At 44.7% G+C, this 19,274-nt stretch overlaps 3 protein-coding genes across 3 annotated transcripts in view; all 3 read right to left on the bottom strand.

The window, feature by feature from the left end:
• The window catches only part of LOC306930557 (homeobox protein Nkx-2.5-like), a gene marked incomplete at its 5' end in the record, with an annotated part of 401,119 nt that overhangs the window by 179,989 nt on the left and 201,856 nt on the right, over nucleotides 1-19,274 (bottom strand). The window lies entirely within an intron of this gene.
• On the bottom strand, nucleotides 1,307-6,127 carry calm2a (calmodulin 2a (phosphorylase kinase, delta)). Its single transcript, XM_079511587.1, has 6 exons — nucleotides 5,985-6,127; nucleotides 4,864-4,894; nucleotides 3,231-3,374; nucleotides 3,027-3,133; nucleotides 2,796-2,931; nucleotides 1,307-2,675 (listed from the first exon to the last, which is right to left on the bottom strand). The coding sequence occupies exons 1-6, from the start codon at nucleotides 5,985-5,987 to the stop codon at nucleotides 2,647-2,649; spliced, it is 450 nt and encodes a 149-aa protein (XP_079367713.1). The 5' UTR covers nucleotides 5,988-6,127; the 3' UTR covers nucleotides 1,307-2,646.
• Nucleotides 13,983-19,274, bottom strand: part of LOC306930782 (uncharacterized protein) — a gene marked incomplete at its 5' end in the record, with an annotated part of 47,274 nt that continues 41,982 nt past the window's right edge. Inside the window, one exon of the mRNA XM_079511878.1 lies at nucleotides 13,983-14,612. Coding sequence (XP_079368004.1) covers nucleotides 14,450-14,612 — 163 coding nt within the window. The 3' untranslated portion in view covers nucleotides 13,983-14,449. The remainder of the gene's footprint in view (nucleotides 14,613-19,274) is intronic.

Below are 19,274 nucleotides of genomic sequence, written 5' to 3' on the forward strand. Positions count from 1 at the left end.
ATGTGTGGATGTACTGTATGTGGATCATAGAGTTCAAATATATATATTACATATCTTTTTCATCTAATTCTCTCTCTAATCTCTTATTAGTATAGCTCAGACGACAACAGCAATATGGTTTCACGTGTTGCCATTCACAGATTTTAATAAGTGGGCTATTTTAGGTACGACACTTATACTGAGAAAGCATTTTTAAAAAGCCCTTGTGTTAATTGGTTCTGACAAGATGAATGCCTGTGGTGTCATTGATTCACACCTTGCAACGCTCGTATAACTCCCCACTGTGTCACGTGACAAACAGTCATTCTGACAAAATCATATCAAAGGTACATTCAGTGAACTATCCCTTTGAATTATGCTTACTCTAGTGACTTATATAATGCTTGACGCCTGTACAGGGCCTTTTTATGTAGTGCTCAATATGTTTAAACATGCACCCTCAGGGACTATTAAACATGCATGACTAGCCAAGCCTCCAACAGCCCCAGCTTTTACTACCCCACAAACTGAACCAAAACCAACATGCAAGATGCAGTATAGGATCACAATGCTTGAATGTTTATGTCTCGTTTGTCAACCTGTGGATATTTATAACAAAATAATATATTCATAAATTATAAATTAGTCCCGTTCTTCCAGAAAATACTTCTCCAATGCAATGCTGCCAGCGTTATCTACCTGGAAATACACTTGTGTTGTGGTCGTAATTGGTCAGTGGTTTTCAACCCTTTTATATAAAGGTCCATTAATTATTCGGTATTTGAGCCACGTACGGACAGACCACCATTTGATGAGATTTAGCCTCACAGGCCCAAAATATTTTATCATTGGCTAAGATTTTGTCCACAATTCAATGCTGATGGCAAATGTTCAAAATTATATTCTCCAATTGTGTAGACTGTAAATTAAGTAATGCAGTAACAATAATGTAACTCTAGTGTATGTGTCTAGTGTAAATTAAAGCAAATTGACCCATACAGGACCATTTTACACTCTCAAGAGTTATAATGATCTATAAGGGTCCATTTAGTCTCCATCATTTAGCTGGGGACCACCTGCTCCAGTCAAGGACCACTGTATTGAAAACCACCGGTCTATAGCCTAGTAAATGCTTAAATACTCCACGAACACAGTACAGAGCCTGCAACATGGACACTGCAGATATTGAAAATTGATGAATTATCCAAATATGACTATACTAACACGATCTACAAAGTATACGAGCAAAAGAGTGCACACTTATTTAAGAGACATCACGCCACAGCAAAAATTACCTGCTGGTACAAAACAACGCAGGAGGCAGGGCAGAGGTCCACGATAGAGCTTTATTTCGTCATTCATCAAAATAACAAACTCAGTATCTCGGCAAGCTACTGTAACAAACTCAATATTCAGAAAGTTAAACAAAACCGGGTACAACTCTATTTACACCATGGTTTCTGATGTACGCTCCGCTCAATCACCTGCACCTTGCACTTCAGGGGGCATTGCCAAGTAAGACATGAGGCTGTCAGCTCCTCTAGCCGGTGCTGTGCCAACAACAGAGGCAGACAACACATGGCCCCCCACCCATCTAGTCAGTGGGGGGGGGGGGATTGGACAGTACACAGCTAATCTAATGTCGAGTACCATTGTGTGCACACTTCAAAATAGAAGCCTTTGATCCCGCTCAGTGCTTTTATTTTAATGACAATACAGATTTGATATGAGCTTAGCTGAACATTAAGAGGCATTGGCTGATGCTCCTCTCAGTGCCTGTGGGTAGAGGGGGCAGGGCAGGGATTTAATACAGGGGGGGGGGGGGGGGGTGGCTCAAAATGGTAAACATTGTTTCATGTGTATTCTAGAGCAACAAAAAGAAAAACAATTCTATCAAAAAAGGAGCATCCTGTCAATACAAAAATGGGAATTATTACAGCGTATACAAACTCAAGGATCCATTATAACCGAGAAAACAAGACAATTTTCAAATCTGGGTAGATTGTTAATTTTATTGGAAAACAAAAATATACAACTTGGAATGGATTTTGAGGCATGGCCAGGGGCCATAAAAAAAAAAAAAAAAGAGAAAGAAAGAAAAGTTAAGTTGTGAGTAAAACATTAAAAAGCAGATTAAAACAAAGTCGTTTTCTGGTAATATAGAACAGCAGATACAAAAAGAGTTTGTACGAGTACCTAGGAGATACACCCGTGTCATTTTTTTTGCAGTAGTGCAATGCTGAGAGATTTTTTTTCCCCATATACTTTGTCCGTAGTCCATGCAGAGTTAAACTCCTCTACACTGTTTCCATGCCAACGGTGTTGCCAAGTGACAACCAGCCGACAGGGTTTCCAATGTTGCCATGCGTGGAGGGGGCCCGGGCCCACATGACAGGAAGGTTCCAAGTTCTCCGGCCCCCCTACGGGCCTTCGGCGGGCATCTGGTTGTTAACGACTGCTCCGTCACTCCAAAACACCATGACAGCAAAAAAAAAAAAAAAAAAAAAGGACATGGGGACAAGAGAGCCTATGCAGTTTACATGCAGTTCCTTTGGACAGCAGGGAAGTAGGGCGGGGCGAAGGAGGGGGCTATTAAGATTTTACAGATAAATTACACAAAAGAAAAAAAGGCAAATTATTTATATAAGAAAAATCTGTACAAGGCCTTCACTTCGCTGTCATCATTTGTACGAACTCTGTAAAGAGATGGGGGGGGGGGGGGTTATAGTTAATGGACGTTTCCCATCATGTCAAACAAGTGACCCAAACATGATTGATTTCCGTTTCCACGACTAGATTCTGTAATCCGTACACACCTTCATAGTTGACCTGTCCGTCACCGTCAATGTCTGCTTCTCTGATCATCTCGTCAACCTCCTCATCAGTCAGCTTCTCTCCCAGGTTTGTCATCACATGGCGCAACTCAGCAGCACTGATGTATCCATTGCCATCCTGTAGAATAGCATTGGTTGTATATTACACACATACACACCTGTCATTATCGACAGGTCACACAATCAGTCACAGAACATTAAGTTGAGCTTTACCTTGTCAAAGACACGGAATGCTTCTCTGATCTCCTCCTCACTGTCTGTGTCCTTCATCTTCCTGGCCATCATGGTCAGGAACTCTGGGAAGTCTATCGTTCCATTGCCTGGCAGAGAGAAAGCAAAAGAGGGAGGGGTCAATTCCACGTGGCTCTATGAATATTCAAGTGAAGTGAGCAGTGGTGTCGTCATCGTTGCCCTCACCATCTGCATCCACTTCGTTGATCATGTCCTGCAGCTCTGCCTCCGTGGGGTTCTGACCCAGAGAGCGCATTACGGTACCGAGCTCTTTGGTGGTGATGGTGCCATCGCCGTCCTTGTCAAAGAGTGAGAAGGCCTCCTTGAATTCTGTCGAAACAAGAGCTCAGTGTGAGCTTAAGGAAGTCACAAGCGTGGAATGCAAACCTAAATAAAAGCTCTCCATTGACATACAATGCCATCAGTCAATGTCTCATTGCAGTTGAGCAATGCATGCATTTAATATTAAATAAGAACTGGAATTGCTAAAAAAAAAACAATGACATTTAGGAAACTGGCTCCTTCAAAGCCATCTTATTAAATAAGCCCTGAATAAACTCAAGGACATTACATCACTCCCATCTCAGCAACAAAGCAGCTATCATTTCATGACCAATTTATAATTTTGAGGATCTAATTCTGATTACACAGGCGGCTCCAACTGTGAGGCTGAGCAACAAGCAGGGTTAAGTCAGGCTAAATAAGCCTTAATGAGTATGACAGTGGGGGGTCCCTGAAGGTATGACAAGGCCAATGTGCAGTGGCATCTTGCAGCTGGTCATCATACGAGGTACACGAAAGACAGACCATGCAGTTCCAACGTGGAAGGGAAAAACACCATTGTCATGAGAAAGTGGCTACTGATAATGACAGGCTGCTCAACAGGAAGTTGGTGAAATCCAAACCCATCCGTCACACACCATAAAGAGAAAAACAACCCACACGGGTCAGGCAATCCCGCCTCGGTTATGACGATTAATGCCAAATGCAAGGGAAACAAGGCCGTGTATGGGAAAACTGTTGTATATACACACACACACACAAACTGACACCACTCGTGAAAGACGCCTGTTGAGGTCAGCAAACCACCGACTGAGCAAAGGGGTTTACCGAATGAAAGCTGATGCCATGAAATACACAGCAGCAACAGTCTGGACAGTGGTCAGCATATTGTGAAACCTGAGGACTAAAGTGAATCATGTTAACTGAAGCAGCAGGCAAGCAGAAGCTCTAGTAAGACGAGCATCTACTCAGAGGTAGTGCTGGGGGGGGGGGGGGGGGTGGTTGCACTGACCATTGTACACAAGTGAATTCTATTAAAGATTAGGGTGTGCGCGCAATACGGTCATCGAGCCGTGTGCAGCCGCATGCCTCGATAGTACAACAATTACATTCCATCTGAACATTTGGCTATAATGGACTCGTGTTTCAACTGCCGTTTTTCCCTTCCTTGAACTTGCCAAGATTCCACACAGCGGAAAACACACCCAGGCCAAAGGCCACATCAGACGCAGGATGTAAAACACTCTCTGGCCCACAATGCTCTCAGCTAGAACACAGCCCTCAGAGATTACATAATTTATTACATGGCAACCATGAAAATGCAAAAGCGGTTTCCATCATGGAGTCCTTGAAGGCTACAGCAGCGTCGACTGACAGCCTGTTCATTCATTCCTCTTTTATGACCAGTAGGGCCGTCCCCATGGAAAGCCTTAAAAGGCAAAAGTATAAATCCAATGCAAGGGATGTCAGGATCCACATCAATGGCCACGTGCCAGGCCAGGGAGAACAGAAGTAGCTCAATGCATCGATGTCTTACCGGCAATCTGTTCCTCTGTCAGCTGATCAGCCTAAGGGGGAGAAGGAGACGAGGCAATTAATTATCAAAACTCAGATGTCTCACACACACACCTTAAATATAGAGCACAGATATTACAACCATATGAAACGTTTCCTCAACATATGCTGCCCCATTAGTGGAAATAAAACGCGAGATAATGTCAATGTTATCCAAGAAAGAACAACGCAGGAGCATAAAGTTGGTAGATATGAATTACATTTTAGACCCCCCCACACACACACTAAATTATACCCAATACTAAAGACAACTATGGTTTTGGAAAAAGACTAGACAGTTGAACAAGATCAATACACACACACACACACACACTAGAGTGCTATAAACAGGAATGCCCACAGACAGACATGGCTCAGGCAGCCCCACAGACATGTTGCATGATGCTGCCAAGCGTTTCATTTGACTGCAACGTACGTACACAAAATGAATGGGTTTACAATTTGGCGGTAAATAATAACTGCCTGGGCAGTGGGCGCCGACATTAGCTAGCTGTAAGGCTGAGGCTAGCAGCCAAATGTCGGCCAATATGAGAAGAAAAAAAGCTCGAATAACAACGTTGTGGCGTCAATTCAAGTCGGAAAATAACCAATAAATAACTTTACACCGCGTCAGTTTGATACCCAAGCAAGCAAAGTGGATTAGTTTCAAATGAGCTTCACGAAAAGCACACAGACTATACATTAAAACCAACCAAATGTAACATTTAAAGCGCTTCCACTTCGGGAGGGGGGGGGGGGGTAGGGGGCGGGAGGGAAGTGCAATGTACCACCACCATTTTCCAATCAAACTCTACAGCAGTTGAAGCAAACGATGCATCGATTGTAAGATTCAACGACGGTAAAAGGCTCGGCTGCTGCTACGCTAACATTAGCCTGCCTGGTTGGTTGGTGTAATCAGATAGCATTAGCTACAGCAATGCTGTGCTGTCACTGTGTCGGTCTGCACTGCAGCAGCAGCAGGTCGAGCCGGCCGGAGTACTAAACACAACTTGAGGATAAATGGGTCTTCGTGGGTCTCCCCAAACACCCACCACGAAGAGGGCAAAAGTAAAAGTAATATCATGTATTTTCCTGCTGTCTTACCATTTCGATGTAGATGTAGCAGCCGGTTTAAAACGACGAAAAGTCCGCAAGAAAACCACACAACCAAAAAAAAGGCTTCACGCTACTACAGACTCACTCGCTCTCTCGACTCGACTGAATGGCAATCTGTATGAATGCACTGACAGAAAGGCAACTGGACGCGCCTTTAACGGCTACCCACAAACCCCTCCTCCTTTTCCAGATCCATGCGCCGACTTCCCCATTTCTCCATTTACTAAAACGAACGAAAAGGGGGGGGGTTCGAATTCCAAAAAGCGCCACGACACCTCGATAAAAACCCCAAGCGCGAGATCGCTCGCGTAAACATATTTTTTTTTATTGTAGGGGCGTTAACTCGTGAATTTTAAACAGTAACCGGACTAGTCGCCGGCGGCCTAGATGACGTGGCGTATGAATACTTTCTGCTAGTCCGTGACGCGGCGCAAGACGTAGCCGGGCGAAATGGCGCTCTGTGATTGGTTCGTTTGTACCTGCAATGCGTCACTCCCTTGGTCTGCGCTGCCGCTGCATCTAGTCCCATACTAGACATCCCAGTCGGTGCCACAGGCATAGCAAGCAGACACAGGCTTGTTGCATCGTGTATACATATGGGCATCATCTTTAAGGGACACCCAAGGAGATAGTTTTGATAAGCATTTAGTTATACAAGGGGCATGTTCTTTATAGGACCCTAATACTAGGCTACTACACTGACCCAGTTTTGGTACACTACACTACAGACATGAATTTATCTATTATCTATAAACTGCCGCATTCTCAATCTCATGAATAATAATTTTGCCTTACTTTTTTTTTAACATGAAGCTGTTGAATAGCTGAATCATTCATCTTTGAATGCTGTCATCTACGATACGCTGGCATATATATCATGACCCCAAATAGGCTAACGACATAATGTACACTGTCAGTGTCTGTGGCTCTGAATGAAAAGTTCCTTTGACCTGTGGGTTGCGCGTCTGCATCGTATTATGTTTTGTGTACAATGAGATGCATTGTCTGGACTGACATGGCGGGCGGTGCATAGCAGAATAGTGTGCGCACGCGCGCTTGTGTGTGTGTGTGTGTGTATGTGCACACGTGTGTGTCAGAGGTATGGTGGGTGCATGTGCTGATGTGTGATATGTGACTGGGCCTGTAGCAGGCGTGCTGTCAGATGACTGTGGATTCTCAGGTCTAATTGCGCTGGTGGTGTGTGGAAGGGAGTATCTGATAGCCTGATTTCTTATGCTCCGCTGCTCCCCTGTCTCCCCCTGGCCACCTGTCTCTGGCCACGTCCCACGGGAGATGCATGCGGAGGAGGGTATACAGTGAGACGTGTGTGTGTGTGTGTGCGGACTATTTGAACAGGCCACTGACTGAGAGAATGTACCAGAATCTCTCTCTCATGTCCCAAAACTCATGTCGTCCCATCCCCTTCGCATGCGCGTACGCACGCACAGTCAGTCACACACACACACACACACACACACACACACACACACACACACACACACACACACACACACACACACACACACACACACACACACACACACACACACACACATACATGCACACGCACGCGCGCCTCCATCTAGTCCACTGGCTCTCTCTTGGATCCGCCGAGAGAACAAGCACACAGCAGCAGCATCCTGGAAAGCTGGAAATAGGGCAATAGTACAGTACTGTACATTGCAATGTTCTTCATGCATCTCAGGGAGTATAACTTTTCCGGTACTGTACCTACTAGACTCCTTAGACATGGTTGTGTTCTGCCACTGCTCGCTAGCCTCAAAAACTCGCAGGCTCTTTCCCCAACGAACCATAATCTGGAACACACTGGAGCCTATTCACTTAAATCTGTTTTTCATGCTCCACGATTTCTCTCACTCTCTACAGATTACGTAACGCCAGAGGAGACGGCACAAAGGCCTAAATCTGTCACAAGAACAAGATAAGCTGCTTGAAAGAGAGCATGTTGGTGCATGTATGTTTGGAGTGTCCCCTTCTCTGCCTGCAAGATTGGCATTTATGTTTATTTGCCAAATATGCTGTTATTATACATTGCATGGCATGTATATGTCTTCTGGCATGTGCATGCACACGCTTACCCACACATGCACACACTGTAGATACACATGCACGCACACACGCACGCACAAACGCGCGCACGCACACACACTTTTATGATGAAATGTGTTGCAGTAATAAACTTCAATAAAGAGACAGTATTTTGTGACGGGTCGTAAACGGAACACAATAGGTACACGGCCGATGGGTTTTGTTCTTCTGGTCTATTATAGTACAATTCATCTATTATGCAGAATCAGCTGTTTGGTTCGGCTGATGACATGCCCTCAAAGGCTCCACCGGGTCCCCGGGGGAGGGCCTACTACAGGTCAAAGGTCATTGTAGGTTAGAGGTTAAATATGGATGGGGACAGATTGGACCCCAGGAGAAATTACTTCATGGTCTATAAAACCTAAAACCAATCTGCAGGATGTGAGCCAAAGTGGGATTTGCTAACGAGAAGGAGCAGAGCATTTGCACTGTAAAAATAAAAAAATAAAAGAAATGTACAGTCTAGTATCCCTATTGTGGACCTGTCATAAGACATTTCATTGTTGGAGAGGGAAAAAGGGAGGGAACAATTAGACCCCTGGGGGACCCGGTCAGCAAACTATATAGTGTTTAAGTGGTTAAGTATTCTTGCGTGTGTGTGTGTGTGTGCGTGCGTGTGTGTGTGTGTGTGTGTGTGTGTGTGTGTGTGTGTGTGTGTGTGTGTGTGCGCGCATGCACATGTCGGTGTGTTCATATAGGCAAGCATGTGCACGTTGTAATTGTACACCCGTGCTCCGCATTATATCTATGCTGCTACTGTTATCCCTACTATGTCTTCTCCTCTTATCTGAATTAGTGAATGTGTAACTAGCCCGACATCATGCAATGGGTCCTTATCACACATACAGTACAGCCTTAGAGTATAGCATACAGCCCAGCCCAGAACCTTGTCATAGAATAGAGCTGCTTTCAGCTGCATACTGTGGCTTCGGGTCAAAGTTCGCGCCAGTTTAGCGGAGGCTAGGATGCGGTGATGGAGTTCGCCTCTCCGTCTTCATTAACGTCAGCTCTCTATAGCCTCCAACATCACTTCCACTGATAACAGTTGGTATTGTCCACTGGGCAGAAAGGGCGTCGTTGCAGATCAATATAGGATTGCATGTGAGTTGGGGGTAGGGTGTGCATGTATCACACTCAGAGTGTGACATTTGACTATTCCACTTCCAATTATTGAGGGGCGATATCCCCTCAATAATTGTCCAGCTTTTGGTGTGTGTAACCCAAATTTTGTCCTAACACAATGAATGGACAATTTCAAGTGTTTGTGTAAACACAAACATTGCTTAACACAGACATTGATGACGAAGGTGAGGACGTAAATTGTGATTGGCCAGAATGAGATGATGTATGATGATGTATACGATGATAAGAGCGCCCCTCACTTCACACGGGTGTGATTTTATGTACAATTTAGGCATTTAGCATATGCTCTTATCCTGGCTATAATATGCTCTTATCCTGGTGTAAGATCGGAATAAATGTGCAGTAAAAAATCTTCAGTGTTGACTCAGAGAATGTACAGATGAAACCAAATTAACCTGTATAAGGGTCCATTTGGTTTCATTTGTACACTATTGGAGTTAAATGAACACCGGGGGTTTGTGTAGCACAAGGGTGTCCAAACTTCTGTCAAAGGGGGCCATAATTAGAAAATATTAAAACACCCAACTATACATCTCCTGACACAATGTACCTTCGGACTATAACAAAGTCACATACATAAGCATCACATTTAAACGATTAAATGTAACTATCATCATCAATATTATGATGATGATAGCAGTATTTAAAATCAATGGTCTTTTGTCAAAAAATAAGGACATACAAGGAACAAATGATACTCTGGGAAATGCCCAGGTAAAAAAAGAAACGTCATAATACACCACCTTGTAGCTTCATACCTGAAATAATACAATTCAGTTATGAAGCTGTGGGCCGTAAAAAAAAATATATCGTAGCAGCCTGCGCCGCATTTGGCCCGCGGGCCGCACTTTGGACACCCCTGGTGTAGCATGACACATAGTCAGTGCAAAGAAAACAATGATGGTAAACATCAAACCTAACGTGTACAGTATCAAGTGAAGTACCCGACATGCATCTGCCTAGTGTAACTACTGTATACTATAACTATACCCATTAAAACATGGGTCAGCAGGAAGTGATGTATGAAGTAAGGAATGCAATTGCTCAAGCCTGATCTTAAAATAAAGCAGCTTTTAGACGTAAAAAGGCTTTACAGAGAGGGGGTCAATTTATGCGCATAACTGGGACGTGAGGCCTTCCAGAGGCAGGTGACAAATATGAGAGGGTGTTCTGACTGTAACTGGAAGACGTGCCCATCACTAATGAATGAGCCTTTGTAATGCACCTGCTGGCAATGAGGCTCACCTTTCATGGGACACAACGGCTGTTGTTTGTTTGTTTGCTGGTCAGGGGAAGTCACTCCCAACGAAAAGGCCTCAGGCCCTTCACATTGTGCAGCTGTGCGGGTGGGTGTATATTGTATGTGTTTATTTAATGCATAGTTTTTGTGTAAAACGTGTGTGCTGTGCATGCACGCGTGCGTGTGTGTGTCACATAGTTTGCATATACTGATGATAAATGCAAGTAGAAAGAGGTGTGTTTGTGGATGTATGTTTATTTTTTGTCATGACCCACAAGCAATTTTGGTCAGCTCTGACCACTCTCCTCTGAGAATTGTGGATTGCCATTAGCCATTTCCCGGCATATAGGCTGTTCAAAGGTCTGCCTCGGTCGATGGACAAAGGTGACGCACACAACAGCCAATCCCAGAATGGTGGCAGTAATTCTTTATGGTTTTACAGGCGTGTGATAAAAGCATTATCTGTGTGCTGTCCGTCCAGCATCGACAGGCCAGCTGTGTGTGTGTGTGTGTGTGTGTGCGTGAGCCAATCCCGTTGGCTCGATGGCCTACTAACTACTAGTATCTACTGTACCTGCATGCTGCTGCTGGAGAAATAACTAGTTTCCCCCAAAACTACACCATAATGGTCTCAAATCTTATAAGAGGATTTGGCGAGTCCGGCTATTCCCCTGTCTCTTTCAATTAAGTTGCAGTGAAATGGATATAGTGTTAAGCATGCGGCCGTGCACTTAGGTTTCTAACGCACTACGGCTTCCCTCGTTTGTTTTTTTGCCTGGCCTCCGGTCTCCCACTGCCTCTGACTGACACTCATCAGTCCGTTTATTTGATGGGATGTGAAGGACGAAACACAGCTGTCAAATAGAATCTCAGCTTGTTGATCTTTGCTTGCTCACTTCCCCCCCCCACCCACCCACACAGGCTATACAGTATGTTTAGCACACACACACACACACACACACACACACACACACACACACACACACACACACACACACACACACACAACACACACACACACACACCTTCCCTCTTTGCCTCTCTCTCTCTCTCTCTCCTCCCCTCTCTGGCTCTCCTCCAGCCGTCTGCTGCAGTCACTGTGGAACTCCGGTTCAAACACTGCTGCAGCTTTCAGCGGCGTATGAAACAGCACTCCTTTGGTGGAACCTTCCAGAACTGTGGCACCATAATAAAAACACCCGCAACTTCTTGTCCTTTTTTATCCTCAGTAAGCTGCCTTTTGCTCCTCTTCGCTCTCTCTCTCTCTCTCTCTCAGATGTGCCTTTCTTTGTCTTTCACAGGTGTCAGAGGGGCATGTTTGCTGTGTATTTTGATTGCTTTCGTGAACGCAGAAGTTTTTGTTCGCAACAGTCTGCCGTACATTATCTGTTTATTCCATCAATCAAGTATCTATAGCGAGGCAAACCAGAGGAATGGAGCGGCACTGCAGAGGTTAGGCAGGGGTACAGTGCATGTGCGTGTGCGTGTGTGTACAATCAGGAAGTGGGCAGGGCAGAATGTGTTGCAGAGCCCTGCCCTTGACCCGCGCTGTGGTGTGTGTGTGTGTGTGGGCCAGGTCTGTCTCTGCAGTGGCAGGGACCTGCAGGGGCTGCCTTGCCTTGCTCGCTCGGCTCCCCTTCGCAGATGATCTCATCTTGCAGGGGGGGCACCAGGCAGGCTTCACCGCATGCTGCGGCCACTTCCAGATGAAGGCTGCAGAGCAGGTGTCTGTCTGTGAGTGAGTGGGAGCGGGTGGGGTGGGGTGGGGGTTGTGCATACTGCGCCTTAAAACCTACTTGCAAACAAACATGACTGATCAGGTTGTGTGGTGGAGGACTCAGCAACGGCACCCAGTGGTTAGAGTGTAAATTACAAGCAGTTATAGCAACATGAGCGTTCAGTTCAAATACTTTTGCTTTAGAACTGTATACAGCCCTACTACCAGACAGAGTATATTTTAGGTGAAACCTTTACTCACATAAGTAGTATTTACAGGTTTGCCCAAAAAAAAGAACCTTGTCAGTTGAAACAACGAATAACTTTGTTTGTTACATTAAAAGTAGAGTCAAAGGGAAAGTAATGGGCATAAAGTTTAATGTAACTTGTAAGTAACGACTGGAGAGTTTAATTCCAAAATGAGAAAACCACCATTTGAATATTATCTTAAAGGACCAAATTTAAACAAATATGTGCACTTACAAAAATAAAAATAACATTGTACATAAAACAAGCCTGTAGTTTACAACGTGAACACACCTTCAGAGACCGGACCCACATGTCCAAGTTTATAGCCTACTAAAATACATAACTGGCAAATCTGTCATGGAACTCTTTGATTATTCTGCAATAGCACATCATCGCCATTAGCCTGGCTGCAGGGCCAGGGTAATGATAAATGTACATTAGTTCTGAATAGAGACGACTATGTGCTTGCGGCTCAGGTAATGCCTCGCTAACAATAATGGTGCTATCAAGACGCTGTTGGCCCAATGTCAACTGGAAGCCAAAGACCTCTGCAGTGGTTTTACTTTCATCAACTACTCCAGCCAAGAGAGATGTTGCGTGGTCTTTTTTTCCCCCCTTTTTTTGCTGAGTCATGTGTAAGTGCGTACAGTTGTCCATGCAGACTTAAATAAAAATCCAATTTGGCAGGTCCATTGCTCAGCATTAGGGGATGGGAAATAATTGCCCTTAAAAGTCACTCAAGCTTAATTACTCAATCGTTACAGTATAAATAAGCGCCATTTGTCTTGTCATTATAAAATACATACAACAGCTCACAAACCACATAATTATTCGCAGTGTGATTGTGATGGTGTGTGCGTGCTTGTGTGTGCATGTGAGTCGGCTTTCGGGTGAGACCGTGTGTGTGTGTGTGTGTGTGTGTGTGTGCGCGTGTGTGTGCGTGCGTGCATGCGTGCGGTTAGAGTCCGTGCACAACACAATTTATTAGTGCTAATTGTACTCACAGAGTGTGCAAATGGAACCAAATTAATGCATAAGAGTCCATCTGGTCCCATGTGCACATTCTCTGAGTATACTGTGTGTGACACAGAATATCTCTTCCTACTTCCGGGCCCCCTCCCTACTTCCCTCAAACAGAGTCAGGGTCCTGCTATTGTGCATGTTGGGTCTCAAAGTGTCCTTGAGTGGGCTCCAAACTGCCCCGTACGGGTGTGTAACTCTGAGAGTGAACACATGTACCCAGAGTTATATATGGGGGTCCTTGAAATTAAAAAGTTTGAGAACCACTGTACACTAAGGCCCTATTTAGACTGCAGTCACATCTGATTTTTTCCCCCTCAAATCCTCTTTGAAAGCCAGACCTTTCACACTGCCGTTTGCAAGTGACCAGATTGCCAGTGTAAATGGGGCCTAAATGAAACAGAGCCTTAAAGGACCACTTCACCACTTTTCAACATCTCTTCATATAATTGGTCCTCACTAATGTTCATGATAAAACACCACCATTTTTTCCTACTCAGTCTGTGTCTCATAGAAGGGCTTTGGGCAGTTCGGACACCCGTCCACCCGTGACATCATCATTAGGCAGATTTTATTTTTAAACAAGATTTGTTTTAAAATATATTTAGATTGTTATTATCGTGAGAACGATGGCTTCAACTTTTGCATTGCAACTTTTCAGGAAAAGAAAGCCTGCCGTTTCTATTAGCTTGGATTCACCATCGATGATGTCACTGGTGGACGGGTTTCTGAACTGCCCACAGCCCTCCTATGAGACACAGACTGAGTAGGAAAACATTGTGGTATTTTATCATGAACATTAGTGAGGACCAATTATAGGAAGAGAAGTTGAAAAGTGGTGAAGTGGTCCTTTAATTAGTATCATCGGTAACACCTGTGAAGGCAGTAGGAAAGGGGCCCGGAAGTAGGGAGAGTTATTCTGTGTGCATATAGAGCCTACACTTGCATGTATGTGTGTGCCTGGTGCCAGTAGGTGTTATCTGTGCCGGTGTCTCCTGGGTATATAGTGGTCTATGACGCGGGGGCTGCAGTGGCTGGCATAGTGGAGAGCAGGGTCAGAGAAGTTGAAGGGTGGAGGGTTGCCGCCGTTGTACTGTTGCTGCTCCTGCATGTAGGACTCTGGTACCAAATGGGGGATGCTGAAAACAACAACAACAACGCCATTAGACTCGCTGGTTGCTGTGAATGGCAGAATGTACAGTACGTTCAGTATACACAATGATATATTATATAGGCGTTGGCCTACTACGGCTACACGATATTAGGAAAACATGCGATATGCGATGATATTGTTGAATATTGCGATGACAATATGACTCTCGCGATAAGTATTGTTGAATTATACAGTTTGAATGCATTTATGCCTTGGGCTTGCATGCCTCTAACGTAGAACCCAGACAATGAATAGCCTACTCTATTCATACACTTTGAAAAAGAAGAAAGAAATGGATCTCTGCATATTTCCAATCGTTCTACGACAGCTATTGACGTTGACAATTAATATATACCACCAACTTAGCAATAGTTTCTCACTGCTCCACTTTTGTTGTTGTTGTTGTTTTACTTAAATTTTAATCCCACGATTTTGCAACCCATTTTTTCACCCAGTGTCAATTATCTAATGTAAATCCTGGGCGCTACACTTCCTCTGCTAACCTGGGGAGGGCAGCGGACTGACCTCATGCTTCCTTCTATGCACGAGGAGTCCAAGCTGCTTCTTTTCACCTGACAGGGGGGAGTTTCCCTGGCCGGACGTAGCGCGTGGAAGGAACACGTTATTCCGACCAGTTCCTTTCCCCACCATCAGGTGCCCCGGCTGGCCAGGGGGAGGTAGTTTAGAGACCAGGATTACTGCATGTTTAGGGGACATGGGGAGAACATGCAAACTCTACTCAGAAAGGTCCTTTCGCCAACCCCACCTCGGGGCACTGATGACGCAGAGGAGAGAGCATGCCCAAAGCGCCCACAGCGTCCCCAGCGGGAATCGAACCCAGGACCTTCTAGCTGTGAGGTGACAGCACTACCGACTGTGCCACCGTGCCCCCTTAAATATTCTTTTGAATCCAAACAAAAACATACTTTATGCCTGGATGCATGGATGCGATATCCATTTGCTTTTGCGATATGTATACTGCGCATGTTTGAAATTGCAATGATGATACATTTTCGATATATTGTACTTTGGCCCCCTCAGTCAAGTCCAACCACACTTTATGACGTGATAGCGGTGAAGGAGGCAGAAGGCTTTTTAACTAATGGACCCCAATTCCCCTCTCGGCACAGAGTTTACTCGCCTCCAATCTGGAAAGAGGTTCCGCGCACCGCTGTCCACAGAAGGTAAATAAAAATGATTTAAGCAATCTATGGTGCCCACCAGAGCTATAATATTGCTCGATAAAACTGTCAAGTGCTTTAGTCTGACCAGTGGTCTTTACCAACGCACTTTAATAGTCTCATGCAGCTGTCTGTATCACTGCTGTGTGCGTCAAGTGTATTGTTCAAATGTTGTTGTTGTTTTCCTTTTCACTGATGAACGATGCTGACAATCCAATTTCACAGCTTGCATCATTAGCTTGAGCCTGTTGTTCTTTCACCATGTACTGTATGTCACCATGTATTCTCTATACATATTTTTGAAAGTCTTTTTGCCTATAATAATGCATGCCCCCAAAAATAGGGACACGACAATGAATATCTATGTAAGCCTAGAAGATCTACGACTGAACCTGAATTAAGAGCATGACATTTGCATGATGTCACATATTTCCTAAACCCTTGTCTCATTTGCACTTCCAGCGTTTTGAATTACAGTACAAGCCATTATAGGCCCTGCTGCGCTCTGTTGTACTAATATTTGCGTATCTCCTCTGACAAACGATCGAGGCACAGTGCACGGCCACCTGGCGCACCGAGAATTACACATTGCACATTAATCACAAACAAAGAAAACATTGGCAACGACTCTTTAAATAAATAAATAAATAAATAAAAACCTGCGCTGTTGCAACAATTGCCTATCTATCTATCATATCCCTTACATCTGGGACATTAAGTATGTGAGCAGCAGGCCGTTCCATTACGGCACATAATCCCAAATCAGCCGTCTGGTTGGAAAAGACAACGGGCGTCCGATCCGACCGTCCTCCTTCATGACAGTGGTTTAGCTCTACTTAATCTAACAAACCTAATCCCACAATCCTGGCGATGATGAAACCAAAGCCATTATATCCACAGTGTATAGGTTACAGCCGGGCCGTTAAAAAGCAGGACAGGACTCCAGGGGGGATTATGCGTCTCCACTAGCAGCACCTGGTCCAGAACTCCAGATGCGGATGCACGTGCCCGGCCCAAGGGCACGCATGCATCATCATCATCATCTTCCTCATCATCATGGGAATTTTCACGTCTAGCACAGCAGGGCATGCAGGGATCCTTTGGATCGGGTGGAAACAGGCAAAAAAACCTTCCTTTTTCACACGTGTAGATCTGCAGTTTTTTACTACTTTTGCGTGGCACTCTTGTATCGAAGAAGTGGGGCATTACTTTACGAGGAAAACAACAACATAACAAATGACACGTATGGAGATAGAAGGTTTGCGCCCGACAGCAACAAAATATGTGACACGAATGTAGTATGCAGGCATCTGCCCGCTCGCGCTCACACACACACACGCACGCACGCACGCACGCACGCACGCACGCACGCACGCACGCGCGGGAATTCATTCAGAGCAAATATGCAGCGCCAAAGGGGATTTGCCTATAGGTCAAATGGGATTTTCCTTCAACATGGCGAGTTCTATACTGTATGAAAATCAGTGAAGTGATGTAATATGGCTACACGTTGTTATAAAATGCATTCAACAACTGCACTTTGCATGTGACATGGTCTAGAGGGGCGGATTGCCGGCACGGAAAAAGCGGTGGATCCTATAGTTGCTGCGAGAGTGAGGTCTAGCCAACACCAACTCGGGATTCCTGGATCGCTGCCCTCCACTAATTCCTATCCAACATCAGGTTCTTGAGCTCTGCAGTGTTGTTAGCCAAGCTGTCGCGCCGCAGCATGTCTACATAGGTGGTACCTTCTTTCCCCTCCAGGCTTTGCCCTGGGTTGGCTCCCATAGAGTCAATTTACTTCTTTCCCCTCCAGGCTTTGCCCTGGGTTGGCTCCCATAGAGTCAATTTACTTCTTCCCCTCCAGGCTTTGCCCTGGGTTGGCTCCCATAGAGTCAATTTACTTGCCTCAAGTTCTGGGTGCCTGACGCAGGAGGATCATACAAGTCCAGTAATAATGTAATTTGACCTCAAACTAATTGCAAAAAAACCCCAAACTCAGCTCTTTGTATCTTCATTATATCCTGAATAACAGAAACAAATTTGTCTGGAATTGTCTGAGGGGAAAGTTTTGAAAACTTTGAAAAAAGTTTTTTGTCACCATTGACATCCAATATAAGGCAAATATTGTCTAAGTTTCCTTTTGCTTTAAGTAGCATGTGACATGTCAAGCATTCGTTTTGCATCAAAACATTCCAAGCATTAGTTTTGCATCAAAACACTCACTGGGCTAAATTTTGCCATAGCCACTTGTGCTGACCTCATCACATTTGTGATGATGGCTATGGCCGTTTTTATCCCAAGGAGTTTTTTTTATGCCAAACTATTGCATAAACCCTCTAGTTTGACATGTCACATGCTACTTAAAGCAAAAGGAAATCTAGAAAATATTTGCCTTATATTGGATTTTGGATACAGGCCATTTTCAAAACTTTCCTCACAGACAATTCCAGGCAACTCTTTTTCTGTTATTCAGGATATATTGAAGGTACAAAATCAGCTGAGTTTGGGGTTTTTGCAATTAGTTTGAAGTTGATCCTGTATTTTCCATAGATTTCCTGTACTGCTATTGGTTCACCAGTCTGAGCGCCCGCCCCCCACTGTTATATTGGTTAGCAAAATACAAGGAAGTGGGCTTCCTATGCCAGACTTTCATTTTTGACCCGAATGCAAACAAATCCTGGGTACCCGAGGCTAGTCTGTAAATCCAAATGACAGCTCATGAGTCTTTACAGCTGCAACCATGTCTGCCACAGTTAATATCTGACTTATAGATTAGCCTTAGATAAACTATTAGATAGACTTGGCTAGCTGGAAAACATTTACGTCCTAAGTGCTCTAAACGAACATTAAAAATCCCGTAAACTTGGCTGCCATATGACGTGATCTTCAAAAGCCATGCATTGGAAAAGGCAAGTTGAAATATGGAGGAACAAGGTTTCAGCAACGATGCATAGGATATCCATCCATCCATCCATCCATCCATCCATCCATCCATCTTCAACCGCTTGGGGGCAACAGCTCCATCAGAGAGCTCCAGACTTCCAGAGCAACATTAGTAACTTCCTCCTGGTGGATCCCGAGGTGTTCCAAGGCCAGTGAGTCGATGTAATCCTTGGTCTGCCCCGGGGGTCTCCTCCCAGTGGGACGTGCCTCGAGGACCTCCCTAGGGAGAGACGCTCGAGAGGCATCCTATAACCAGATGCCCGAACCACCTAAGCTGGCTTCTTAGGATATCCTGTACTGCATATACAGTAAGGCATTCTGTGTGTGTCCCTATGCACTCTATGCATTTTACTGTATAAGCACGAGTAGCGCCTATTATCTGAATTATGCAGATGGACACAGTATTTTGGTTGAAAGTGCACTCCCAACATGGGCACGTGCTGCCTGCCCTCATCCATAAATCGTGGCCTACTGCGTTTTCTATTTACAAACATTCCCCTGCAACATGACACGAGTACAGT

The sequence above is a fragment of the Electrona antarctica genome (genome assembly GCF_951216825.1).
Source record: "Electrona antarctica genome assembly, chromosome: 10".
Lineage (NCBI taxonomy): Eukaryota > Metazoa > Chordata > Actinopteri > Myctophiformes > Myctophidae > Electrona > Electrona antarctica.

What these genes read in the sequence shown, in the direction of transcription:
- calm2a (XM_079511587.1), bottom strand. An exon ending in GACAGAGGAACAGATTGCCG is followed by an intron (nt 3,375 to 4,863) that starts GTAAGACATCGA and finishes TTGTTTCGACAG; the next exon opens with AATTCAAGGAGGCCTTCTCA. An exon ending in CATTCCGTGTCTTTGACAAG is followed by an intron (nt 2,932 to 3,026) that starts GTAAAGCTCAAC and finishes GCTATTCTACAG; the next exon opens with GATGGCAATGGATACATCAG.